The sequence below is a fragment of the Xiphophorus maculatus genome, chromosome 3 (genome assembly GCF_002775205.1).
Source record: "Xiphophorus maculatus strain JP 163 A chromosome 3, X_maculatus-5.0-male, whole genome shotgun sequence".
NCBI lineage: Eukaryota > Metazoa > Chordata > Actinopteri > Cyprinodontiformes > Poeciliidae > Xiphophorus > Xiphophorus maculatus.
This window is the reverse complement of record NC_036445.1, coordinates 3,325,382-3,351,299: the sequence shown is the minus strand read 5'-3', so window position 1 is coordinate 3,351,299 and position 25,918 is coordinate 3,325,382. Positions and strand designations below refer to the sequence as shown.

At 37.7% G+C, this 25,918-nt stretch overlaps 3 protein-coding genes across 11 annotated transcripts in view; all 3 read right to left on the bottom strand.

The window, feature by feature from the left end:
• lipe (lipase E, hormone sensitive type) overlaps positions 1-3,318 on the bottom strand; it is a 30,909-nt gene extending 27,591 nt beyond the window's left edge. Inside the window, exon 1 of one of the 3 annotated variants that reach the window (XM_023330662.1) lies at positions 3,165-3,318. In XM_023330662.1, the coding sequence (XP_023186430.1) occupies positions 3,165-3,255 (91 nt within the window). In that variant the 5' untranslated portion in view covers positions 3,256-3,318. The remainder of the gene's footprint in view (positions 1-3,164) is intronic. The other 2 variants (XM_023330663.1, XM_023330664.1) reach the window with 2 other exon arrangements.
• Positions 3,319-3,612: 294 nt separating this feature from the next.
• On the bottom strand, positions 3,613-8,059 carry cd79a (CD79a molecule). The gene is made up of 5 exons (XM_005808587.3): positions 7,931-8,059; positions 5,932-6,249; positions 5,208-5,323; positions 4,968-5,030; positions 3,613-4,268 (listed from the first exon to the last, which is right to left on the bottom strand). The coding sequence occupies exons 1-5, from the start codon at positions 7,968-7,970 to the stop codon at positions 4,146-4,148; spliced, it is 660 nt and encodes a 219-aa protein (XP_005808644.1). The 5' UTR covers positions 7,971-8,059; the 3' UTR covers positions 3,613-4,145.
• Positions 8,060-10,217: 2,158 nt separating this feature from the next.
• Positions 10,218-25,918, bottom strand: part of arhgef1 (Rho guanine nucleotide exchange factor 1) — a 51,260-nt gene continuing 35,559 nt past the window's right edge. For 3 of the 7 annotated variants that reach the window (XM_023330309.1, XM_023330310.1, XM_023330315.1), the window contains 24 exons: positions 25,611-25,713; positions 25,373-25,439; positions 25,126-25,155; positions 24,559-24,729; positions 23,700-23,829; positions 22,804-22,815; positions 22,000-22,158; positions 19,800-19,990; positions 19,558-19,704; positions 19,224-19,306; positions 18,995-19,120; positions 17,516-17,630; positions 16,853-16,953; positions 16,631-16,705; positions 16,468-16,543; positions 15,833-16,000; positions 15,660-15,747; positions 15,473-15,580; positions 14,911-14,963; positions 14,667-14,813; positions 14,439-14,564; positions 14,172-14,356; positions 13,647-13,751; positions 10,218-12,614 (listed from right to left, as the gene is read on the bottom strand). In XM_023330309.1, coding sequence (XP_023186077.1) covers positions 13,677-13,751; positions 14,172-14,356; positions 14,439-14,564; positions 14,667-14,813; positions 14,911-14,963; positions 15,473-15,580; positions 15,660-15,747; positions 15,833-16,000; positions 16,468-16,543; positions 16,631-16,705; positions 16,853-16,953; positions 17,516-17,630; positions 18,995-19,120; positions 19,224-19,306; positions 19,558-19,704; positions 19,800-19,990; positions 22,000-22,158; positions 22,804-22,815; positions 23,700-23,829; positions 24,559-24,729; positions 25,126-25,155; positions 25,373-25,439; positions 25,611-25,713 — 2,536 coding nt within the window. In that variant the 3' untranslated portion in view covers positions 10,218-12,614; positions 13,647-13,676. The remainder of the gene's footprint in view (positions 12,615-13,646; positions 13,752-14,171; positions 14,357-14,438; positions 14,565-14,666; positions 14,814-14,910; positions 14,964-15,472; positions 15,581-15,659; positions 15,748-15,832; positions 16,001-16,467; positions 16,544-16,630; positions 16,706-16,852; positions 16,954-17,515; positions 17,631-18,994; positions 19,121-19,223; positions 19,307-19,557; positions 19,705-19,799; positions 19,991-21,999; positions 22,159-22,803; positions 22,816-23,699; positions 23,830-24,558; positions 24,730-25,125; positions 25,156-25,372; positions 25,440-25,610; positions 25,714-25,918) is intronic. The other 4 variants (XM_023330312.1, XM_023330311.1, XM_023330313.1 and 1 more) reach the window with 4 other exon arrangements.

Below are 25,918 nucleotides of genomic sequence, written 5' to 3'. Positions count from 1 at the left end.
TCAGTAATATTGTAACATTATACTTTTTTGATGTCCACGTTAGGCTGAGTTTAACTTTTAAATTTAGCATCTATAATCAGTTATCCCATAATAAATTAGAAGCAAGTGGAAACCCTTGAGAAATGCGAATAATTGCACAGCAAACATGTGAAGCCTTAAAAAAATTAAAATAATTTTAAGAAATTCGGAGGATTTTTTTTCTGTGGAAAACATGACCTCAGACTTTTTGGCTGATATCACAGAAGAGTGTTTCATAACTTGATGGAGGGAGATGTGACCTTTCACCCAAGGACAGATGTATAAACACCACATCACTTAAGAAACATTTTGTTTTCTGTTATTTTTACCAACCACAAGAGCGTCCTTTCCCATACTAACCCTTTAGCCATTTTAAATGGCTTATAAAAGATTTAATTAGTCACGATCAACCTGTGGTTCTCGTTCCCTCCCATTTTATTGTTTTGTCTTGTCTTACAATATGAGCATACAGTCAGACTATAAAACAAAATGCTGACTAATACAGGTAATTAAGCTATACATGCTGCTAACTATTCTTAAAAAAAATTCACAGCAAGATAAAGTTTCAAAAAGTTTATAATTTAAAAACAAAAAACCACATGGATGAAAAAACCTTTCAGGGATGAAAAAACCTTCAGAAAAGAAAAAGAAATCAGCAACAAACAAGTCAAAAGCAAGATGTAAGGATATTTTACCTATTACAGCATTAACTATTTTTCAGTTGGTTATACATTTTAACCATGAGACAGTTTTTGCTTATGGGTGCTTGACTACATTTATGGCAAAATGTAGTCTGAACTGTTTTCTTTCACTCAAAGCCCTGACTGAGCCTTGGTTATCATCAGAACAACAAGAATAATAATAAGAATACGATGATGTGCTAATCTTGAACAGGCACTTCTTAAGCTTTAATTTTGTACTTGTCAAAAGTCATACAGCAAGCTAATTTAGTAAAGTTAGAACATAAAAACACCACATTTATTCCTTGTGGAGTGTTCCCACCTAAGCAATTCCTCCATCAGCATATTTTTAGGTTGAAAGTTTTAAGGTTTGCTCATATAGGACTTCCACTTGTCTTTATACGGTTATATTCTCATATGACGGAATATTTGACTGATATTTTCTAGGGGTGCAAAAAAGTCTAGTACAGAAGTATAGAATGCAAATTTTCACAATTAGAGTTTACAGCCAATTCAAATCTACCATTCAGTTTTTCACAAATGTAGCAAGACCAATAAAAAAAAATTAAGTCAGTTATGTTACGCAATCACGAGGAAGACTGCTGACTTAACAGTTGTCCAGCAGACTGTCACACCCTCCACAGGGAGTGTAACCAAAAATTGCCATTGCAAAATAAAATGCCTGCTTACAGAGTGCTGTAATGGAACGCTGAGAGAGAAATCCTGTAGAAAAACTGTAGAGGCATATGTGATAACTGCAGCTTTGACAGAATGGTGATGCAAAGCTCATTTCAGAGTTTGATACCAGCAAAGTCTGGTGGGTTACAGAGCTTCCAGGAGAAACAAACAGACATACCAGGGAAATGCGATACAAACTTGTGTTAAGACTATCCTTGGAACTGGGCAAAGGAGAAGAAGCAATTGTGTTCAGTGGTTCAGAGTTCTTTTTTCTGGTGAAACCAAATTTAGCATTTTATTTGGAAATCAAGGTTCCGAGGCTTAGCAGAAGAGTGGAGAGCAACGGGATTAAGTAGCTCCCCCAGATTGGGAATCACTGGACTAGAGGAAGGAGAGACACCAGGTCCAACAATGCAGAGAAGCTGAAGGCCGCTGAACCTGTTTCCTAACACTTTGGCAGTGCCACAAACTGATGGCATTCATGAGAACATGCCACACTGAAACAATGACGCATGCAAAAGTAAGTAAGTCCATTTTTGTCTTTATGCTACGTTGAAATGTACAGGGGAAACAAATCTGGTGTTTCCATTACCTTTAAACCAAACTTCACTTTTAATATGCGTTCCTGAAATAAATCCCCTTGTTTGTGTATTTTATTGAGATGTTCTTTATCCCTCTACTTTATAGTCAATAAATAGGGCACAAAATAGAGGAAGAAAGGGACGAAATGATAATACAGAAGTACGAAAAGGGGGAGCAGAAGGAAGACTCCACAAGCCTGGGCTCTGTAGCGTCCCAGACAGTAGCCTTGCACTCTCTGACAGTATCAACAACAGGAAACTAGTAACAATGAGCCTGCACACCCCCACCTAGGCAACAAATGTAGGGCTTAGTTCAATGGTAATCTAAAGGCAGCAAAATTAAAATTCTCACAATCAGATCTGGTTTTATTATGTAAAATTATGCATGTTGGGCACCTTATGTAATAACAAAGATTAGGCGAAAAACTGGTAATCTCATTATATGGAGCTAAGGCTATTAAATGCCCAGTAGTAACAAATGGATAATTTAAGAGCGTATGAGAAAACATGACAATATTCTCATTGTTGTGGAGTAAAGGCTTCAAACTGGTTAGTCTGGCATGATGCAATCAAAGTTGTAGCAAGTCAAGGCAAGATGCAAGTATCTACAATGCCTTGCTGCCATCCTGCAGGAGGCTCTTTAATCGTCATTCTGAGGCAACCTTCTTTGGTGTCATAGCAGCAGATCACCATCTATTGTCTTAATAGATTTGTCTACAGCGCTTTACAGATAAATCCTTCCCATTCACATCCTACACCCACTCATCCATCCGACCCCCTCCCCTTTTACTGTTAAAGTACCTGCTGATCAGGTTGGCGCTGTCAGGGTCAGCTGTTGACATTAGAGATGGAAGACCTGAAATTTTTATATGAATACAGATGACAGTCATTTGTTATCGGGTAAAAACGCGATTATGGATATTTTTACTGGATACTGTCAGGACTAATGGGGATGCTCTTGACTACAGACATGGCAGGAAGACGGACAGATAGTAGGCTGTGTAGATATAACCCTAATATCTTAGTTTCTAATCGACACTACAGTAAGTCAATAGAGACTATTATAAATCCAGCGGTGCTACCCTAAAACGGCTAACCCAGCAGCTAATATGTTAGCTGTAAGGATGAAGTCGTTCCGTTAACAAAGGGGGAGTTACTGTAAGGACCAATGCCGGGAAGCGAGGTGGCACAGCAGGGGAAAACTTACCGACAGGACCCTCTTTGAATTTGGATGAGCGTCTTCCATTCACAACTCTCTCCAGTCTGTTATTCCCTCCGCCCTTCTTACTCGACGCCATCTTCGGCCACTCTGTTTACGCACCGCCTCTCATAGCTCCCCTTCATACCTACCTGACCGCGCTAAGACCCCGCCCACAACGAAGGTCAAGCGAATGGAATCACGGCTGTTCAGTCCGACAGCCAATCAGAAGGCTGGTAAGTAATATTATGTTTTCACTCGTTCTAAGGGACACTGCCCAGCATGCTTTAGGTGTTTCCCTGCGTTATTATAAGGTGATGGTTGATTAACAGGTTTTACTGAACTGCAGTCGTTTGAATTAGGTGTGTAAAAGCAGAAAAAACACCTAAACACAGGGAGGTGTGCCTTGAGGACCAGGGTTGGGAAACACGGCTCTACAAATAAACAAAATTGTAAATTTTCATGAAATTTTGACGCATTTCTTTATTTGTTTTTAACATTAATTTATCCAAAATATGCAGGAAACCATAAGAAAAATCATTAAGGCTTGAATAAAAATCATACAAGCGAATAGCTGAATAAGGTCATATAAATCAGAGTAGATCACACTTTGACAGCAAAACTGTTAAAAGGCTTAAACGTCTAATTCTAAAACAGCTAAATAAAACGAAAAAAGAAAAATCAGAACATTGATTTTTAAAGACACAATATCTGCAAAACCATTATTGATCATTTTGTACCATAAAATCCTTGCTGCAATCTTGATGGAATAGATGTTGTGTTAAGATTGTTTCAACACCAGCTTTACGAATTATTCCCAGAAGGAAAAATGTGATTAGGCAATGCAAGTTTAAGAAAGCTAAAAATGTAGCTGCAATGTTCAAAACTTAATGTGCTGCAATGAAGAAACCCATTGTGTGTCATAATCCAACCACATTTCACACAGCTCCTGAAATAGATTCTCTGCTTTCCCCCTCCGTCTGCTTTCATTCATGGTTTCTCCAGGATTTCTTCCCTTTCTTCCATAGCAGTGCACACATCCTGGTACTGGCTTTGTGTCTGGGAGCGTTCTATCTGATCATATGTTGTGCAGCAGTCTTCTAGATTCAGCCCCTGGTGTATGACATAATCATAAATTTAAAAAAAAAACAACAAAAAAACAAAGTTACACCACCAAACAATGAAACGCGGTGAATAAATATGAAACTCTCTAATGATCCAAGATTTAAAAAAAGTACATTTATATATTTGTAGACACTCATTTTGACTACAGTGCCTTGAAAAATTATTCATAAATGTTTAACTTTTGAACTGCAGGCTAATGTGTTTTAATAGTGTTTTTACAGAAAGCAGAGCAAGTAAGGTTGTGTGAAGTGTTTTATTCAACCCCCTTTTCTCTGATTCCTCTTAATAAAACGTCACAAGATATGTAAGGGACACAAAACATGTAAAAAAAAAAAAAAAAAGACTTTAGATATGAAACCCAATTGAACCTTTTGGCTTATATGCTTAAAAACAACCTAAGCATCAAACTGAACACATCCCCACCACTCTGAAACATGGTGATGGAAATGCAGCAGTTTATTTTGGTTTTTTGGGGGTTTTTTTACAAAGGGAACAGAATGTGTCAGAGTTGATGAGAATTTAAATCTTGGAAGAAAACTTGTTAGAAGCTGCAAAGACTTGAAACTTTCAGGGAATGAGTTCGCCCTCCAGCAAGACAATTTGTTTGAAAGTAAAATGAAAACAACAAATAAATAGAAAACAGTTTAAGCACTACAAGTACTTTTGCAAAGAAGTAATTATTTTCACCTGATATATGTTCTCCTCTTCTTGTTTCATTTTTTTCATTTCCAGTCTGTTTTGTTTCTTTGACTGTGAGGGGGAAACAGAAAAGAGGCTAATTAACGGTAAAAAGAGTTTTGACAAAAAAAAAAAAAAAAAACCTGTTGAGAAATAAGTAACTGACTGAACACAGAGTAATGATAACTACCTCTGTAATGTCAACAGATGACAAGAATTTGATCAATCTGTGTAATGTGACTTTCTGACCTTGAACAGAAGCGAGGCGGAAGGAATAACCACACACAGCAGCAGCAAGACTCCTTCAGCTGTCAGGATCTTGTTTTTGGTGCTCTCACTGAGGTTTATTGTCTTCTCGATTGGCTCTAAACATGCAGAGAAAGATTAAACCATCATAACAGCTGGTGTATTAATAAGAGATTGCTTTCTTTTAATTGTACATGCAAATGCACGAACAAGAGGAAAGCACTTCATTAACTTTAACTACTGTCAAAGAGACTTCTGTTTAGTATGAACTGGTGTGCAACCAGTAGCTTTAGTGGGTCAGTTTGATAGTTTCTCTAGACTAATGCAGATTGTCACATGTATAACATGCGCTTACAGATTTCAATATCCATCCCTATTCAATTAAGTTAATAAGTTGTTGCTATGTGTGGTGCACTAGACATTTTATTTATTACTATGTGTTAATGTTGCATGAATAATTAGCACTTGTAATAAGACCAGTCTCATGATGTAATTATAATTGTTGTAGCATAATTCCTAAGCTTCACTACAATATGTTGAAATTCAGCAACTCACACGAAACTTGAACAGACTAAGGTTAACAGGATTTGGGGCTTATGAGGTGTAAGCAGTGCTTAGTGCTCACTTGACTCCACTCACACACACGCATACACACCCAGTGGCATTGCTGATTGGCTTGTCCTGCATTGTGCTCCCTCACCCCACCTCCCCACGCCCACATACTCACTGAAGACCTGCAAGTAGGTGCCGTGCGTATAGACATCAGTGTTGTTAAAATGGCACTGGTACATCCCAGTGTCATTCAGCTTGACATTCTTCAGGGTTAGGAAGCCACACTGTTTGCCATTTGACTTGCTGTAATTTTGAAACACCTCTTCAGATAGGTTGACCGGCTCAGGTTGGCCAGATGAAAGGCGCTTCACCCAAATAGCGTTGTTGACTGCATTTTTGTAGCAGCATTCGAGTTCAGCTCTCTCAAATATCTTCACCCTCAAGAATGGTCTGTCTGGCTCTAACATAATTCCGTTAGCAGAAGCAACACTACCTGTGGAAGAAGAATAAAAAACTTTTACTGACCCTATATCCTTTTTGTTGTTTCCGGTCCTTCAGGTAAAAGACAAAGGACAATACAAACACGAGAACATGTCGGGTTAAAAGCAGTTTTCTCTCTGTCAGAATTGTAGAATGGAATGATGTTTACGGTGATGGATAAAGTGTGATGAAATATATAATACAAATTTGGTGTTAATTATCTAAAAATGGCCTATAAGAATCATACAGCTTTAGCTTTGGAAAGCCAATATCATCAAACTCAATACGCTTCCAGGACATGATAGATTTTCAAACTCAAAATCTCTAATTATTTAAAGCAAAGCAGTTTGGAAATGTAAAAATGTATATATAATGTTAAATAAATATTATAAATAATTTTGTAAAGGAGAGAATGTGTTACTTCAGAGGACAAGTTACACCTATATTCAGAATATTAGCAGTCAAACATTACTAATCCAGTCTATCACCGTTTCCGTTAGAAGTTATTTCTGAAAGGCCAGTAATTTACGAGTAGTGGCATAAGAGAAAACATACACAACAAATAGTCATCACATGCACACTATTGATTCTTTGTAACTGAATCATTAATTGATTCAAATGAATAACAGTGTGGAGTATAATCTATTGAGTCATTTATTTTGTGAAGACAACAGGTATTAATCAGGTGGCTCTTATGTAGAGTTAAAGGCATCAGAAGTCGTACAGGCTGGTTGTTGTGCAGCCTCTGTGAAAAACAGCTCATTCTAAAAAATGTTTACACAAAACTACTTTGATTTAAAAGTTGACTGAAGAAGAGGGGAACACAAAGAAATGCATGTAACTATGCAGCTTAACTAAAATGATCTCAAATGCTTAGAAATTGAAATCATTAAGAAGAAAATGGAAAACAATAAACTGGATCAAATAGCCAAAATGATTATGACTTATTGGCTTAGGGTGATCAAAAAAAAAGGTTAAAGTTACCTGTGAGTACTATAACAATTAGACACCTTTGTGAAGTCCATTCAAAGTCTCATTGGTAAAAACAAACAACAAAAAGCCAGTATGGATTGATGAAATTACAATTTGGAAAAAAATAGAAATGATGCAACATGCTATTACTTTGAGCACAATTGGACGCTCAAAGACTCCAGTAAGAACTAATTTTAAGCAGCAATGGAATGGAATATATGAATCTATGGAAGTTTAATAATTCAACTGAAAGAACGTAAATATTAAGATTGCAATCTTTTAAGAGCAGACATTTACAAGCCAAAACTTCAGATTTATTAAGTTTTTTCATTCGTTATGTGAATTTTGAGATTCTATGCTTTTGTATCTTTATTGATCAGAGTTCTCATCATCACCTTTATTATTTTCCTTTTGTCTGACATAAGCAAACCATTAGACTAAAGCTGAGAACAAAAATATGTTTTTATCCTCACAGCAGAGCCATCTGTTCTGAGAGGAAATGTGGTTCACTGAAGCAGAACTAAAAATAACTAAATATAAAGATATCATGTAGAAATAGGACTAAAATGCACACAACCTCCCCTTAAAATCAAGAGTAAAAAAGAGAGTATTAGAACAGCTTAAATGTGTGTTTTATATGTACTTTACATTTTAAAAATATTTCCAACCGAATGAAAATATAAAATATTCAATAATCTTCATAAATACGTCATGTGACTTACCCATCAAGCTGCAGAGGACAATGAACAAAAATACTCCCATGTTTTTTTGTTTTTTTTAAAAGTCAAACAATTAAAAAGGAACTATGTTCAGGCGAAAGTCTCAACTGTTCAATAGCTTCCCTTCTCTAATGAAACAGAGCAGCTTACTTGATCGCTGTCAGGATTCATGCTTGGATGAGTTTGGTCCGTCCCACATTTGCATAAAGACTTAGTCTGTGCACATTAAAATACGTACATATATAGAAACATGGTTTAAAAGTAACTTCTTGCTCAGGTCCAAGTTTTTCTGCAACAAATCATTATAAAACTTATATGGTAATTACGAGGTTTCAAATTTATTTACATTTACCACTATTACATAACAGATTTTACAATGTCATTATTCATAAAGTCGAAAACCCAAGCAAACCCTTGTTCCTTATAAACAATATTGAAGAAAAGTATAAGAATCAGAAGATGCCACCTCTGTGAAAGCAGGATTTTTGCTGATCTGGAGTACATAACATAACATAATGGCAAGTTGGAAAGACATTAGCAAAGATCACCACTGTAGCTTTCCTTCACCACGGAAGAACTTCAAAACTTTGCAAACAAGTTTGTAGAGGGAGAAATTATTCACAAGTGGAAAATTTTTAAGATAAGTTACCATCCAGGTGTGGATGTCCCAACTGATTCACCCCAAACATAGACCAAATCTCTGCAAAGAAAGTTATTTTCAAAAACAAGGTACTTTTTGAACAGTGAAGTTCTGAAAACCAATATCTTTGGATAAACAAGCATTTTTGGCAAAACAAGAGTGAACCAGCACAAAATGTCTAGAAAAAGACTGCAATAGTCCACTTAAAGTCACAACCTGATTGAAATGCTGTGATGATACTTTAAGAGGGCACTGCAGTGGGAAATGCTAGGAAACCAGTGCCTGGGCTGTAATCCCTATGTAATCCCATCAGTCTTACATATGAGACTGATGGGGATATAGATAGAATACATCAAGCTATTGTTTCTAAAGATATTTCTAGTAGATACTGAAACATAGAATGTATTTTTTTTTAACCATAATCTTTGTATATTTATTAACTGGAGTACAAAATATATTGTGTTTTAAACACCTGGGGATAGATTTGAATAGATTGACAACTTTTTTACCTTCTTGAAATGTAAAACCCATAAATTAAAAAGCTATGTATATGACTAATAAACAGCATTAGTTGTTTAAGGAGCTTTGCTCCTACCTACAGTTTTAAAAATGATTAAATGTCTGCACAACATCCGAAGAAAATACCATTTCTTTTCAAATATTTTGAGGTAATTCAAATCTGGATTTAACTATAAAATAGTGTTGAGTCTTCTCTTATCTGCTCACATGCACACTGCTTTTACAGACTGTTGACAGTCACACAAACAAAACTGATTAAGTCAGACCAACAAACCTTAGAGAAGATGCAGAATGAGGACAATCTGCTTAGCTTTGTTTAACCCTTAAGGTGAGCTGAGTGGAGCCGGCACTCTGCATCTGTTCCATTTGTATGATATTTGATCATTTTCGGCATGAAAGCCTTGTTTTATGCTTAACCAAATCTCATTATTTCTGAAGGTTCTCTGAAGGTTTTATTATTATTATTTATTTTTGTAAGGTCCCAGAACTGGTAAACAGACCTGGGTGTTGCACAGAAGAAGAAAAAAAATGCAGCACAACAATAACAACACATTTTTCATTTTATTTCCCCAGTTTATTTTTAAAAAACAAAACATAAAAAAAAAAACAAAACACGAACGTACCACAATTTTCCTTAGGTGTACATCTTTTAAGAGCCTCTTACAGCATAGAAATCAATACCAAATACACAATATAGTTCTCAATTATCCATTTTGTTTTCTTATAAGGTCATTAAGCTGGAAGAAGGAGCAGTGTGGTTATTTAATGAGGGCTCTGGCTGAGTGGGCTCAAGTCATAACAATTTAATGGAGTTTGAAACAAAAGGGGAGGAAGTTGGAACCTAAAATATAATTACCATAAATATGAATTAACATTCTGAGATGTTGATTAGAACATTACAGAATGTACTAATTAACATTCTGGGATGATGTCTTACTTCTTATTAATCATTTAATTAGTTGTCTTTTACTTTACAAGCCCTTTAAGAAGCAAACAAATCAATGGACAGGAAGAAGGCACCACTATATAAACACACTTTACACATGGCATATAGAAAAAATAAGAAAAAGCATCAAAGAAAAAGAGAAATAGGGAGAAATGTCTGTAATGGTTGCCAGCCAATGAAGCCTGGAGGCATCACGAGTGCTTTCTGAGTTTTGCGATTCGATAACGAGAGTTCCAAGTAGCGAAAAAGCTGCATTTCATATTGAAGTCAAAAGTCACACTTTTAAATGTTAACAGAATCTGCCATGGTTAGATTATTTGCATGTTTGCTAAATTCATTGGTGCATTGACTGGTTGCAGACATTCCTCCCTGTTTTACAGAAACAGGAAATGCATAGCACAACATTACAAGAGTTTCTTTAAAAAGCAACGAAAAAAAATGAAATAACATCCCCAACCTATTTCTAAGTACATTAAATGAAACTCCTGGTATCACTATGCAGTTGGTAAATATGCTATGAAGACAGATAAGAAAATGCCTTCAGACTATCTTTTACTGCATACAGCTTAAAGAGGAAGACATGAGAGAAAAATGGCAGTATACTTAAAAAAAACAGACATGATTCTGGTTCTTGCGGCACTCAAGTGACTAAATGGTGTAAGTATATTGAGGTTCAGTAGGTTCAGAAGGTAGGATCTGTTGTGGCAACAATGAGAATGCATATCAGGAAGCGATCATGATTACAGTGTGACATTGGAATGAGACAACAGCTTTCCTTCCTTCAAGTCCTGAAAGTGTCATTTGTTACATTGTCTAGTTTTAAGCATGTCCTAGCCTTCTTTCTCTGCAGGTCCCATGCAAACAGTTTGGTAACAGATTCTTTAACAGTGCTTGGCCTCTTGCAGCTAGATTTCTTATGCACCTGGTCACCTGAACGATGGTTAGTTGGTTAACGTCATTATGGTGTAAGCAGGATATCAGAGACCTGCAAATACTGCTGCAATTTGGTCATAAAGCTTTAATAGTCCTAGTAATATTTACCAGTACATTCATTTAAATCAACTGTATTTTTTTAATTTATTTATTGAAAAACACTTTTTCCACTCTTAAATGTGCTTTATGTCATGTCTTTGGTCCTGTGTGCACAGTCTCAATCATGCCACTACTTAGGAATTATACTACAACAATTATAATTACAATCAACTGCTGAGTAAAATGCAAAGGCAGGAAAAGCGTTGATACAAATATTGCTAGTTGGGACTTTATAACGAATAATATACGCATCTAATGTCATATAATACAAATCTTAACCCCAACTGAAGCATGTTTCGGATCAGAAGTTGCAAACTCTCGATGCTGCAGAAACGGTGTATTTATGAACAAGTCTGAAGTTCTGGGCGCTTTTCAGGTATGAGTTCAGATTTCATCAGCACAAATCCTAAACTCAGGTTCTCTCCACGGTCCTCTTCATGACCTCCTATCAAACTATCCAAAGCCAAAAACATCAAGAAACTCCAAACATCCTTCTCAGGCCTGTGTGTTTTCTCTCTTTCCACCTTTGATGTGCATTACATATCCCAGAATTCCTTCTGCAGCCTTGTCCAACCCTTTGCACGCCGCTCTCGCCTCAACCTGGCCCAGTGTTGTAACATTATCAGTAAGATGAGGCAACTCGCTGACCTAAAAAATCCTCAGAGGAATAAATAAAAGCAGTACATACAAACACGTCTCCATTATCAACAGCATGATTGCCTATAGTGCCGCTATTCATAAATGTTTTACTGAGAATGACAGAAAGGAAATTCCAAATAAACACGTTCTCAAACCCGGTAACACACATACACACCCCTTCTTGCATGCATCCTTCCGATACAGAGGACTGCTTGCATAAAGCCCAACAGATGAGAACCGCATACTGAAACAAAGTTTAAATAAGAAATTTTGTGGTTACAGTGTGTTTTTAACTCGTATTGATCAGAAAAAAAGTGCATCTTTGTTGTACTTTGGCATAAACTAGAAAAAATACATACCAGCAGTTGTTTAGATTTTTTTTTAATAATCCTTCTAATGCTACATTACCCTTTGAGGGTTTGTTTTTCCTATACAAAGCTATTCTTGGCATTACTGTCAATTATGTTCCAGCATACATGTCTCGGGTGTGCATATGTGTGTTACAGCAGAAAGAAAAGACTACATTTCATTAGGCAGCATATCTCTCACATCAAAATATTGCTTCATTACTTTTGGCACCTCTCTGCAAAAACAACCTCCCACTCAAAAGCAGGATATCTCCTTTCTTTTTTTTTTTCCTCCATTCCATACCTTTGTTTCAAACATGCATCTAAACAGACAAACGCACGCGCACACACACACACCTCCCACGCTCCATCACTGAGCACAAAGCTATTACACTCCTCTGGCAGACGGAAAACTTCCTGCTTTGGCAGCAAACAGCTCTGATACAAAGATATAATAGTGACAGCTTGGATCCAGGCAAGACGTTTTTTTGAGGGGGGGAGGATTGGAAGTTCCAGGGAAGCCTCTGAAAGTCATGTTGTTCTGAACCAGAGCCAGAAGAAAACCTGAACAGAAAGACATATGAAAGAAAGTGTAACAAATATTATTGTTGTATTATTATTGTATTATTGTAGTTGAAGAAACAGATCAGTGGATTTTGTTGCGGAGGAGACGGGTTGTCAGAATTTTTACCATCCTTAGGTTAATAGCATTTTTTTACTACTCAAGATATATTTTTAATTAAAAGAGTTTGACTTCATGGTATTTTTGCCTCGACTTTCATTGTAATTTTGTTCTTCTGCAATCCTAAAGGTAAAGTGAATCTCAGGCAGTAGTAATGTATATGTGAAGAGACTTAAACTTATATTTAATGAATATTTTTACTGGAATAGCATAACTTAGAGAACTGGAACAATATTTTTCTGTCTGAAAGGGAGCTCTAAATTTTACCTCAGTTAATATTCTTCTCTCTGTTTATAACAGCCAGCCGCTTTTCTCAGTAGTTTAAAACTTTTTACTTGTTTCTCTGAATGTTGAGCTGGGAAAGTGAAGGCAAACGGCTATCACTGGAATAGGATTACAAGCTGCTATTTAGATGTTTTATTTTATATCACTATAAACTGGGCATATCGTGATGTTCTTTTAAAAATCTAAGTATTTTTAAAAACTAGTTGTGTTTGACTTACACTTCATGTTTTGACATTATTACTGTTATCTTGCCATGATCAAAAACGACAAAACAGCATCATTTGTTTATTTTCTGAACTGATGCTAGAAGTGAACACAAAGTTTAAGTTTTTCCAGAAAAGAAGAAGAATTTTTTCTTCCAGAGGTCTAAAAACTAAAATTCTCTTTTTGACAACACTTTCACATAAAAGAGAGAAATTTGCAGTTAAGCATTTATCCTTTTGAAGCAAAAGCTTACAATCTTAGAAAAGTGCCACCGGCGTAAAATACATTCATGTTTGACAGGTTTTTTCCCTCCCAAAAAAGCAGACTTTTGATAGTCTTATCCACACAATAAAACATACATAATAACACCTAAGGGTAAAACATGCTAATTTACCAAATTCAGGGATCTAGTTTGGTGTTCTCACCTTGTCGCCAGCAGGTGGCAAAGTGGCATCTTACTGGAAGTTGGCGCTTTCCAGCGAGAACTCAGAAAGGACCTCACTCAGCTTGTGATGCTCCTCTTCCACAGCCTGAAACACAGAAAATCAATATCATCTCAAGAATTGAGAACAAACTCACTTACAGACACACGCAATTCAGCCTCCTCCTCTTAACATCCACCTTTTGTCTCCCTCGCTGCTTCCCTGACACATCCCATTGCATGCGCCGGACATAATGGCCATTTTTAGACAAGTCCAATTTTACAAGGCAATTTTCAGCAAAGCAGTAACAGCAGTGGTTAAATGGTTTTCTATTCTCCAGTTTCTCTTTGCTACCATTTGGCCCTATTTTGTCCACTGCTCCTTACTTAAGTTATTGTCGCTGAAATGGCCAGCTACGCTGTTCCTTTCCACTCGGCTTCAATCTTTTCTCCTCTCACATCTTTATCTGCCTCCGTCATACAATCTGCTCACCTCCTGAGACTCCCATTCATCTCCCTCCTTATTCACCTGTAGTCTCTGTATCATTTGCAGCAGGCTGTCCAGCCTCCTGCTTACTTCGGCTCTTCTCTCCTGGGACAAGACCAGAGGGGCAAAGATACTCCCGTCTTCATCTTCTTGTTTTGCTCCATCTTCCTTCGCAGAAGGGCCGGTGTTCACCTGCATGTATCCGCTGTCTGTAGACTCGCTTTCTACTGTTATTGAAGACAGCTCAGGTTAGAGATGGCAGCTCACAGTTGAATCATTTTAGCCGTAAAATGTCTTCGAATCTTTAACCTGTTGGCTGAGGGGCCTCCGTTTCATGAGACGGCTTATCTGGTTGCTCCTCTTCATGTTCTTCATCATGCTGCGAGTCCTCTGACAGGCTGATGCTGCCAATCAGCAATCTTTTAAGTGACATGACTAGCAGAGAAGACAAATTCAGTAGTTTGATGAGTACTGGAAAGCTAATTTTGGAAGGCAGGAACAAAACAACAAAGTAGTATGAGCGAGACGACTGATCACCTTCATCCAAAGCACCGTCAGCCACCTTCTCCTGGTTCCTGCTGGAGTAATCCAGTACCTGAACGAGACCCCTGTCGGTCAACGTCTCTATCAGCTTGACCCTTGGAGGAACAGCGTTGTGATCTGTCACACTGTCCCTTTCTTGGTCTGTAGATGGACACAGATCAGCTTTGGCCTTAGAGAAATCTAATGAAGGTACATTTTTACTAATCCTGCATATTGGGATGCTCTAATGTGGCCTTACCACTGCTGCCTCTTAAACTTCCATTCTCAGATGGATTCAATGGAGCACTCAGCCTGTTAGAAAGAAAAGAAAAAGGGGTAAGTCTTTTTTTTTTTATTCCGCTTTGGCTTTTGAACATTTTGTAACATAATAACCCCAATATTTAATGCATTTGTCTGAAAACTGTTCCTATAAATTATGTCAAACTAATCTAGACTAAACCTTCCAGAGTTGTCGGCCCTTAACCTCATGCTACAGATTAAAATACTGAAGTTATGCTATATGTTTATGGGAAATATGTCTACATTGGGAAAATTTATACCCAGTCTTTATAAACAAACAAACAAACAGAATATGGACACAAAGAGAGAGAAGGCAAAAGCAGAAAGGTTTGACTCTGCTGGGCTGATAACACTTTTCCCATTTCCATCCATAAAAAAATGCATTAAACATTCTAACAACTGTGAACTACTTTAAATCTCAAATCACATAAAATACCAAAAAATGGAGTGAAGTTTGTGGTTCTGCAAAGGGAAAATGTGAAAGTTTTTTTCGTTGCTTGTTTAAAAACAAAAGCACGTACGTGGTGGGACTGAGAGGAGTAATCCCAACTCCAGGAGGAATATGTAACCGTATGGATGTTCCACTCTTCTTCAGAACGTCAACCGTTGACTTTATTATATCATGCCAACTACAAAACAAACAAGCTAATGAGTTCCCCATCTTTAGATTGAACACTTTTACTCTTGACAGTAAGCTTCAACACTCACGTTTTCATTTCTGCAACAGACTGAGCCACCAGCTCATAGATCTGAGCTCCACTGTCCCATGTGAATATCACATAAAAAGCCTTCCGATCTGACAGAATAAGAAATAAAAACAGAAATAAAGCAATTTTAAGATGTACTGGGAGGATCTTTACTTACTAGCTACAAAAACTAACCTGTTGCCACTTCACGGAGGAAAACGGAGTCCAGCTTTATAATTGGGCTCAGCATTTGCTTGCCCTCCTGTGCAGTAATGTTACTTTTACTCTGGCATTTTAGCAACATCTTGTCCTCCTGCTTCTGTGCAAGAACCAGCATATCGTCCAGCAGCAGGCAATGCACATCTAAGAAAAAGACATTTTTTCAGGTTCACAAAATTTGTTCTCTTCACTGTGTTCTTGGATAGTTTATAATAGCTCTTTTGATTACTCACTGCAGTATTTTACTGATTCAAACCGTTTGAAACCAGTAGACTGTTTAAGTCTATCAAGTGGCTTTACTATTATTACACAGAGGTTTACACCACTAATTTAAACTAACATAAAAGAGGAAGTCAAACTCCACCAGGTGCAGTTCAACTGTGTTACCCATCATTGCAATTTAAATGTGCAAATATCAAAAAGGGAAATGAAAAAATTACATTGAACATCAGAAAGGCTTAGAATATAACTGTTTCCCTTTGGGGCACAGCACACTTGAGTTATCAAAAGTTTTGTTCCAATACATAGTTGTATATTAAATAATAGTTCAGCCAAATGCTTCATTTATAACCTTAAGGATTTCTTTGCATTAAATATGTGAATTTATTTACCAATAGCCTTCTCTTTGGTGACTCTCCAGACCAGCGGACCTTCAAAAAGCATCTTCCTCTGAGTCAAGTCAATGCTCTTAAACGTACAAAGGAAAAGAGTTGAGAAAAGCCAAGATAACAAGAACAAAAATTTAAAAACTAGTTGTTTTTTTAAGTAAACTACCTTATATTCAGTATAAAGCTCAACACTGGCTTTCAGCCCCGATGTGTCCAGTTTTTTCTGGTACTCCTTTAGAGTCTGGGAGCAAAGACAGACAGAGATCAGATTTCTGTTTGATAAGTCAACATGGAAGCAGTAGGAGTCTAACAAACAGAGACCTTCAGAAGACTCCAACAGTTGCTCAGTAACAACAGTTTATTGAGTGATGCATTATTGGGTTCTTACCAACATGTTCCCCATTGTTTTGACCTCTTCATTGACATGGTTGAGGATCTTTCTGCAGCACTCTGCACTTTGCTGGATCGACTCCTTCTCCTCTTTTTCCTCTGTAGAAGCAGGCAGAAAACAGAGCTGAGGTCAGCTTTTACAAAACAACGCAAATGACAAACTTCAGTCATAACAGTGAAATCTGCAAACATTCAACAGCTAAGCTCAATACTAATAAAACAGTTATGTTGCTTAAATGATTATTTACTCAGTGGAATGAAATAAAACCCTTGTGCTTAAATTAGCATAGAAAAGTGAAACTAACTGACTTATTTGAAAAACAGTAATTTTCTAAATGAGCATAAATAATTTGCACCCTGTCATAAATAATACAGCACAATTTACTATGTCTTTTAACAACACTTGATGTTTTGTAAAGCAAAGCTTATTAATCCCTGTACTAAACATTTTTTAAGTAAATTATCCATGAACTAATTAGAACTTTCTCAAAGCTCTAATCTTTGTAATAGAGCTTTGTAATAAAAACGTCTGCCATAAATTTTAAATGACCAAGTTCTGTATTTCAAATCCAAACTACTTTCAGAGAAACTCGAGTGAAAGCAGAGTTTAATACAAGAGGTAGAAATGATAAGGTAATGGCCCACAAACACAAACACAAACCTGTGTTCTTTGCAATGTTTTCCAGCAACAGTGGATACTTTGTTAGCCTCTGCATTTCTGTAGGAATAATGTCTTTGAGCTGCAGTCTGCGGCACTGGGGTTTACTCTCTGCATCCTGAGGTTCAAGCACACACACACCCGCACACACACTGTCAGAGGAATGCCACTTACAGTTGAAACCAGAAATTTACATATACATAAAAAAAAGCATTTTCCCCACTCTTCAACATTAAACCAGTCTAAACTTTCCTGTATTTCTGCCCAGTTAGAATTACCAAAGTGTCTCTATTTGCTAAATGTCAGACTACTGGCATCATACAACTTGATTGTGGAACCAAAGTGGCGCGGCCTACAAGTTTAAATGTTAACCTGTGCAACAGGGGTAAAATAAACATGAAGAATCCCCGTATCTGCTGTGGCCCAAATGCATTCAGGGTTTTAAATATAAGCAGATTTGTTATGTGATGTCATCAGCGTGTTATCTGCATCAGACTCTGCTGACGATTATACAAGATTACACGAACACTCTGAAGTCCCCTCCGTCTTGCTATTACCTTTGCTTTGGTTTATATCACTACATCAGATTTGTCCTTCAAATATAACAGGCTGCTCTGTTGTGTGAGATCATGGGAGAAATCAAAGCAAATCAGCAATAATTTTGAGAAGACAATTGTGACATAAATAAGTCTTGATTTATCCTTTGAAGGTGACCAAGAGCGCAACTTTCATCTGTTCAAACTATTATAAGCAAATATAAACACCATGTGAATGTCGAGCCTGTAGATAGGCAGAACATTCAGGCTGCCTACTGATCTCTGGGACCCTGGGTCAATGTGTTTTGGTGTGGTGGGTCACCTCCAGATTAAAAGTAAAAGACTTTGTAAAACTGCTGGCCAAAGCTGAAAAGAAAAGATCATCACCCACAGTGAGATGAGTCCCATCAACATTGGCTGAAGAAATCATTGACTAAAACATCAGTGTAAAATACAAGATTAAAGTTTCCAAATGTCCTCACAGATAAAGAAAATTAGTCCTGCGATTTGATGAGACTAAAGTTGAAGAGTTTGGCCATACTACCCGCTTTTATGCTTAGAAATAAAATAAGAAAGCCTAGAAAAAGTTCACAAAACCAATCTCCCACTGTGAAGCATGGCGGTGGTGGCATCATGCTGTTCTGACACATTTACAAAAAAGACATGATGAGAAAAGAAGATTAGGTGGAAATACTCAAAACTTTCCCAGACATCCGTCACGCTTGGGGACTAATGGGTTTTTCCATTAAGGTCAACAAAGTCAAAGTTTTATAGAGGTCATCACAAATTTATGACCTCTCCCCACAAAAAATCTCTAGACAGTGCTGACAAGATACTGTATGTTTGCCATTTTGTACAATGTATGTAATGTCTTTGACTTGTGAGTCCATGTATACATGTAAATCTATTACATTTTGAATAATTTATTTCTGAGTCATTGCGATACCTGTATAAAAGAGTTAAAGCGAGCGTCTTTCTTCTGTCTTTGCTTGATCTGGTCCAGAGCATAGGTCTGGTAACTGCAGAATCTGGCTGTCAGTTTCTGAAACCATTCTCCTTCAGGGCCACCAAACTGAAACACACACATGTAAACATGCGTCATGCAGAGTGAAAAAGAAAAACTTAGAGAAATAATGAGAGAAATCAATAAATATAGAAAGGCAGGATTAATTTACCCTGTTGAGCAATGTGGGGCTGATGTTTTTAACGATGTAGTTGTCACTGACACGCAGTTTCTTCAGGCTTTCATAGAAGTTATCTAGAAGAGGAGACAAAAACAGCATAGACCAGAAAACCTCTTTCATACTTCATTCCCAGCTGTTGAAACAGTAATAAACCATGTCAGCGTTTGTTCTGTCGATCTAAATAGCTAGTTTACAGGCATAACTATGCTTAATCTCAGAATCCAGGCACTATTAAAATAAATCTAAAATAAAAAAACTGCAATTTTTTTTAGGTATTTATCAAAGTCAAAATTTATGAAGACTATGTGATTACAACAACACTCACAGTGCATGTCAATGATTTCCTCAAGGCTTGGGAAAATGGTCTCAAGGTCCAGGGCAGAGAGGATTTCCGCCCTCTCCAGCGGCTTGGCGAACACCCACTGAAGGACACTCAGCATTCTCACGTGGGCATGCTCTGTGGCAAACAACTCTAAGACGGAAATCAGGAAGTGCAGAATGAGTAACATAAAACAAAGGCACATGAAATTTTTCTCTTTCTTTATATCACACTTTGCTGAATTTTACCGTTTATGACTTCCTGCCTCTTGGTCTCCTTCTTGCTGAGGTTCTTTAAGGTTTCAGAAGACGCCAGCACCCTCCAGCTGGGCGGGTCCTGCTCCAACTCCTGCAAGCGGGGGTCAATCTCCTCCAACTGTGGGGACGGGCTTGTTGGGGCCTGGCCAGGAACTTCAGAAGGGAAAGCTGGCCCATCCAAACTAACACAGAAAAGACGCATTAGCTTATAGCTGCTATACCTTAACCAGGTACAATCCAGGCAGTCTTTACAGTGCCCTCTACAGTTTATCCCAATCCTGGTAAAGTTTAGTAGCAAATGTTTTTATTATAGCAGAGCAACATCATGCTAAGAAAAAACTAGGAATAAAACATGAGTAAATTTAGCACCACATTCTCAAAATCTTTACAAGCAACTTTATAAATCTTACTCTCCTAAATATTTTAAGGTGCAACAACAAATTCTTGAAGGCAGATGTTGATGCTGGCTGTGCAGGGAACCAGGGGCAATATTGCTTTTATTCAGGCAGAAGTCCAGACACCACCTTAAGACCTTGAAAGAGCTTATAGCTTCCAGAGCAATAACACTTGACCTGAACTTGGTTTTAGCACATGACTCAAAAAACAAATACTGGTTTTGGAATTCCCATTCCCATGGGAGATTAAACTTAGGATGTCCATGAGCAAAAGAAATAATGAACACTCTTTACTAACATCATTCTGGCCAATCAAAACTTGCCAAACAGGATGGCCAAGACCCACGTATCCAAAAATTAACCAAGAGAAGTGGTGGGTTGAAGTCAATAGGATGAGAAAGAGCACAAAATGAATAGAATGTTTATTTTAAGATGATGCCACTGCTGAGGTGAAGTCCAGTTAGTGGCTCTGTCTCACTTCATTGCAACCTCTTCAATATCTGTTAATAAATCCCAGGTTGAAGTGGTTTCCATAATACTACAGTTTCAGTTTTAAACTATTCACTTATTTCACTGATGTAGAAAAGGGCAAGTTTAGGCCTGTAGTGATTTTTGAAAGGTTTTCCTGAACTATGAAGATCAATGCACATCTGCCTCTTTTGAATAACTTCTTGCTTTTCTCTTTTGAAGAGTGGCTAAAAGAGACAACACTCTGTCATGACATATTACACTCTGGAGAAACTGGGACTGACAAATTACTAATTAAAGGTTCCTAGGTAAATCTTTAACAATAAAAAGCTGTATTTATCCTAATTGGTTTATCCTAATCTTCACCAGTAAAATTGTAGAAGGCACTGCAAAAGATGCACAATGGATTTCTAGTAACACATAGGTGTTTCTCTTGGGAAAGAAATTAAGTTTCGGTATTTATGAGCCGCAGTATTTATGATACTGCAAAATAAATAAAAAATCTTATCAAAGTGAAACAGATGTTTACAAAATGATACCTGTTTAGGAAGATTCTCCCCCTTCAGGTCATCATTTATTTTGTTGCGTCTTTGGGTGCAATCAATTCAGTTGGATTAGTCTCAATCAGATGCTGCAATTTTACTATATTCTTTCATTCAAAACAGCTGGCCCAGGGACAACTTGGGCCAACACCCGCCATCTGACTTAACTAAACTCCATAGGAGGTGCAATGAGTTAGAAATCGCTCTTCGTATCAATCTCGTGACTTTTATTTTCAGCAATCTTTTCTATGACTTCCTTCTTGTGTCCTTCATGCTACAATAGCAGGTGATGAACCAGAAGTCAGAGTTTTCAATCCCAGCTATTTTTATACGACAATAACTTGACACACTACTGCATTGCAGTGATCTGACTACTGTTAGCATCACTTAGCTGAACCTCTATTGAGTTAGGTCAGTCGCTATAAAGTCGCCGAATATTTATGCAAATACTTATTTTGACCAGCATATTTTTAAACAACTGGCAGTTTTTAAAAAGCATTTCACTTTGACATGATTTTATTCATCAAAGGACATATGTAGACCATGATGTTGCTTATAAAAGCAAAATAAAAGTTAGTGAAAGAGTGGGTTTACCATTTGCAAATCTATAAATAATCTACTACTGTATCATTGTAAAAAGTCCAAAAACGTAGACGTTAATATCTTCCTTTTACATCCCTATTCCAAACTGGTAGCTCTAGTGATTGTGTTTGACATCCTGTCTGTCCCTGCTGTGAGCTTCTCCAGCCGTAGAGGCTTCAATAAAACAGGGACTGCCCGTCTTACGGATGGAGGTTCTGCGGGGACAGCGGGGTAGGAGTTGTTGCAGAAGACGGAGGCTGCAGGTCCACGTCGCTACGGGAGCGAGACTGTTTACGAGAAGAGCCACGCCGCCGAGACGAGTGCCGGTCCACGCGGGCGCTCTCGCTGCGTCCTACTTTCCTGCTTTATGGAGGGAAGGTAAGAGAGGACGAGGGGGACAGGATGACGGAGGTGAAACGAAACAGGGACAGGATAAAGATGAGGGAGGAAAAAAAGAGAAAAAGAAACATACAGATCCAAAAGACAGTAGAAAAAAAGAAAATTACAGAAAGGTGTAAGGATGGAGTAAAATTTTGAGTTAATTATCAGAATAGGGAGAATAATGGATGACTGAAATTAATTAAAAGATTTACAGATAAAAAAAGAAAAAACTAACAAAGACAAATACTGACTGAAACGTAAATATGCATGACATGCCATGCATATATTAGTATGACAAAAAACACTGAATTTGTTTTTTGACATCATAGCATCTGAATGCCACGTAGCAAGTATCTTTGCCATGCATTGCCTCTATAATTAATTTAGTTTTATCTCTCCAGTTTCAAATAAAGCAGATATTTACAATCCAGCTGTTCTCCATAATCTAGCTAATCCGGTCGCATCTGTTTTTACATACTTAGCCAGTTTGTGTTGTATTGTAACAGGAACACAAAACTCAGTGTAAAGTGCGTTTGCTTATGAGAATTGCGCTCTCTGTCTGCATCATATGTGAACAGATATTGGGGCCTGAAGCGTGTCTCTGCTGTTTTCTCTGCTGACACCCACCTTGGCTTCCGTCTGCAAAAACACGGAACATCACACTGTTACACACTCCTCTTCGCCCTTCACACAGCTGACTTCAACCACAGTCACAACCAGAACATGCATGTACGCACACCCCAACATGAGTGACACCCTGGAGATGTTACTAAACCACTGTCCGAACTGCATGCCAGGTACGATGCTAAAAGCTCCTGGCAACAACATGGAATCACACAAGACGCAAGCAGAAATGCAGGGCTGGTCCTGATTTTGACACACGAAAACATCTTAGGAAGCACATTGACTAAGCAGCTAAAATACGACTAAAGCTTGACTGAAGGTCGAAACTTCACTTGCGGCTGAAAAGCTGCACCTTGGAAAGCAAATATTCGCTGTAATCAATAATCAAACTGTATTCATTACAAACTGATCAGCATTGTGAATATGTGCTTGATTCCAATGAAAAATAAAGGTTGTAACAACTCTGCAACTGAGGCCAATAAAATCTGCGATGAAGCTCTGATGTTAAAATGAGAAGAAACACACAGAAACAAAAGGAACAGAGAGATAGCAGAAAAGGAAAACACATGCCATTGTGAGGAAGATGAATGAAGAAGGACAAAAGGGAGAGGGAAGGCAAGGGGGCTGAGTCCACGTTCACCTCGGTGAGGGTCCGTCTCAAAACTGCAGGATCTGTTAGCTAGCGAGCGACGGGCGGCATGACAAGAGCTAGCACACAGCAGGGACAGACAGCTGGGGGAGTTTTACCACACTCCCACAGCCAGCACAATTCAGACACATTCGGCTTTTTCTCCCCATTTCCCGCTCTATCCAATTTAATCCCCATCTCTAGTCCTGAGCCAATACACTGATGTTAATCGGATAATATTTTCTTTCCTGTCTTCATTCTTCCTTCTCACCTTTCTCTGTCCGACTCCTCTGGGTGAGCGTCGTGGGGTGAGCTGTGCTCAATGATAGGAACAACGGCTCCGATCTCTGGAAGGAGCAAGTCTGTCGGCGAGGGGAGGTCTGAGCAAGTGATTGGCTGACCTGAGAGGGTAGAAAACCTCATTTTATAATCAACAAAAAATTAAAAGTCAAAGGCAGTCAGATCACAGTTCAAGTACAATTGAGCTTAACAAAAGAATCATTCAGCGACTGAGAATTTTGCAACAATCATTGTGAAATTTGCCCAACAGAAACTCCAAAAACATTCATCTTTTTATTTGATAGAAAATTTTGATTTGATCAGAGTAATGTAATAAAATCAAAGTTAATGTTGACAGAATGTGAGCCTCTGCCACAATTTCAAATTGTTTATCTTTTCTGTTTCCCCTTCCTTAGAGCTATAGCTCCAAATATTCCAATACTGAGAAATGTCCAATATTCCCTGTCACTCATTTCAGACTGTAAAACTCATATTTATAGATTATACAGCATAAAACATTTCAAATTTCAAGCCGCTATTTCTTGTAATTCGGACGATTTTGGCTAATAGATAATGAAAATAAATATTGGAAGCTCGTGATGACCCATCCTAATTGACTAATAAGCTCTTCACAATCATAAAGGTTTTCTGAGCCTCTAGATGTTCTCTTGGTCTGGGTCACTAGGTTTCACCATGGCAGAGACATGGCTGTATTTTTACTGGGAATAAAAAGATGCGTTCATGTTAGGACTGAATTCAATGTGTCAAAATTGTAAAACATGCTAAAGCACTCCAGCAGTTAACTCTAATCAGTTTTCAGAGTTAATATAAAGTAGAATTTCCTGTGTTACCATCGGTTGAAGTGGGCTCTGTGGTGGTGGGGGTCAAGTTGTTGCCAGCAGGCTCCGCATTTGGCACTGAGGCTGAGTTTTCAGGTTTTTTGATGGAAGGAACTGGAGTTTCGGTCAATGAGCCTCTGCCTGGACCCCCTTTAACTTCCCTTCCCTTAATATCTTTGTCCACTGCAGGAGAAGAAATGGATATATTCATGAAATCGGAACTGTTAACAATAGAGCTGCAGAAAGCCATAACCCAAAAGCACCCCAGTCAGGTAAAAAAAACAAAACAAAGGCAAAAGAAACCCGGAAAAAAAACTATGAGACAAGTAAAGAATTTGAGTATGTTTGGTGCAATCAAGGCTCCTGTTAAGGATGGGATGGTTAGATTGAGGATCTTAAATCTTCTAAACAAGTTTCTTTAGGACACCACAACTAAATATCCACTGAAACGCAGGTGAAGAACGATGCACCCACACACCCTTGCTGTTTGATTTAAAACATGCAAACATGCTGATGCATTGATTAGTAGGGATGAAGTCATTCTACAGATAATAAGGGAGGACTCTGAACAAAGGGTACCTTCAGCTTCTTTTAGTTTGCCTTCGACTGCTATAGGAAAGAAGGGCAGGACAGGTTCTTATATGCAGACCATTCATTCAAATCAATATGCATGTTTTTTAATGTTTCTAAAACACATAGATGTTTGTACATGTATAGTTTTTATATAATTAATAAATGTAATTTTAAATGTTTAAAATAAATCTGTATGAACATGGCAAAAAATTCAATACAAAGTGTTGAAAAAACAAAGAAAAAAGTATCTTACCACTGCCTCCAATCCAGATTGGAACATGGAACCCCCGAGTCTTGGATTTTTGAGGATCAGGATTCTTCTACAAAGAAGAACACAGGGGTAGAATAAAACAGAAGGCGAAACAAAAATCTCAAGTAAAAGTAAAAGAAAATGCATCCTGAAAATAGGTTTCTAAAGGTAAAGTTGATTTAATTTACTTTCTATAACTGGACAAGGATGTTTTCTTTCTGCACTCATGAGGATACCATACCTTAATCCAAGGGAAACCTCTTTTGGACTTTTTACTATCTCCTGCCCTGTTTTTGACTTCGAGGTGCTTCATGTAGGCAGCCACTGCAGCAAAGATGGCTTGGCTAGAAAAAACAGTTAAAGACAGTGGTTATCTAAAAATGAAGCGACAAAAACTCTTTCTAATTAAATATTTTTTTGGACATTTCTTCAGAATTCTACCAAGAGGGATTGACACATCAGCAGAAAACAGGAAGGCCCCCCGTGCAACCACAAAGTTGCTCACTTATATCTGTTTGAGCTTTCTGTTATTGAAAAAGCTGGATTTCA

Excerpts from the sequence above, each read along its gene's own strand:
- cd79a (XM_005808587.3), bottom strand. The coding sequence starts at position 7,970 with ATGGGAGTATTTTTGTTCATTGTCCTCTGCAGCTTGATGG. Across the intron at positions 5,031-5,207 it reads CCGCCTCGCTTCTGTTCAAG|TCAAAGAAACAAAACAGACT; the intron begins GTCAGAAAGTCA and ends TCCCCCTCACAG. Across the intron at positions 4,269-4,967 it reads AAGAGGAGAACATATATCAG|GGGCTGAATCTAGAAGACTG; the intron begins GTGAAAATAATT and ends GTCATACACCAG.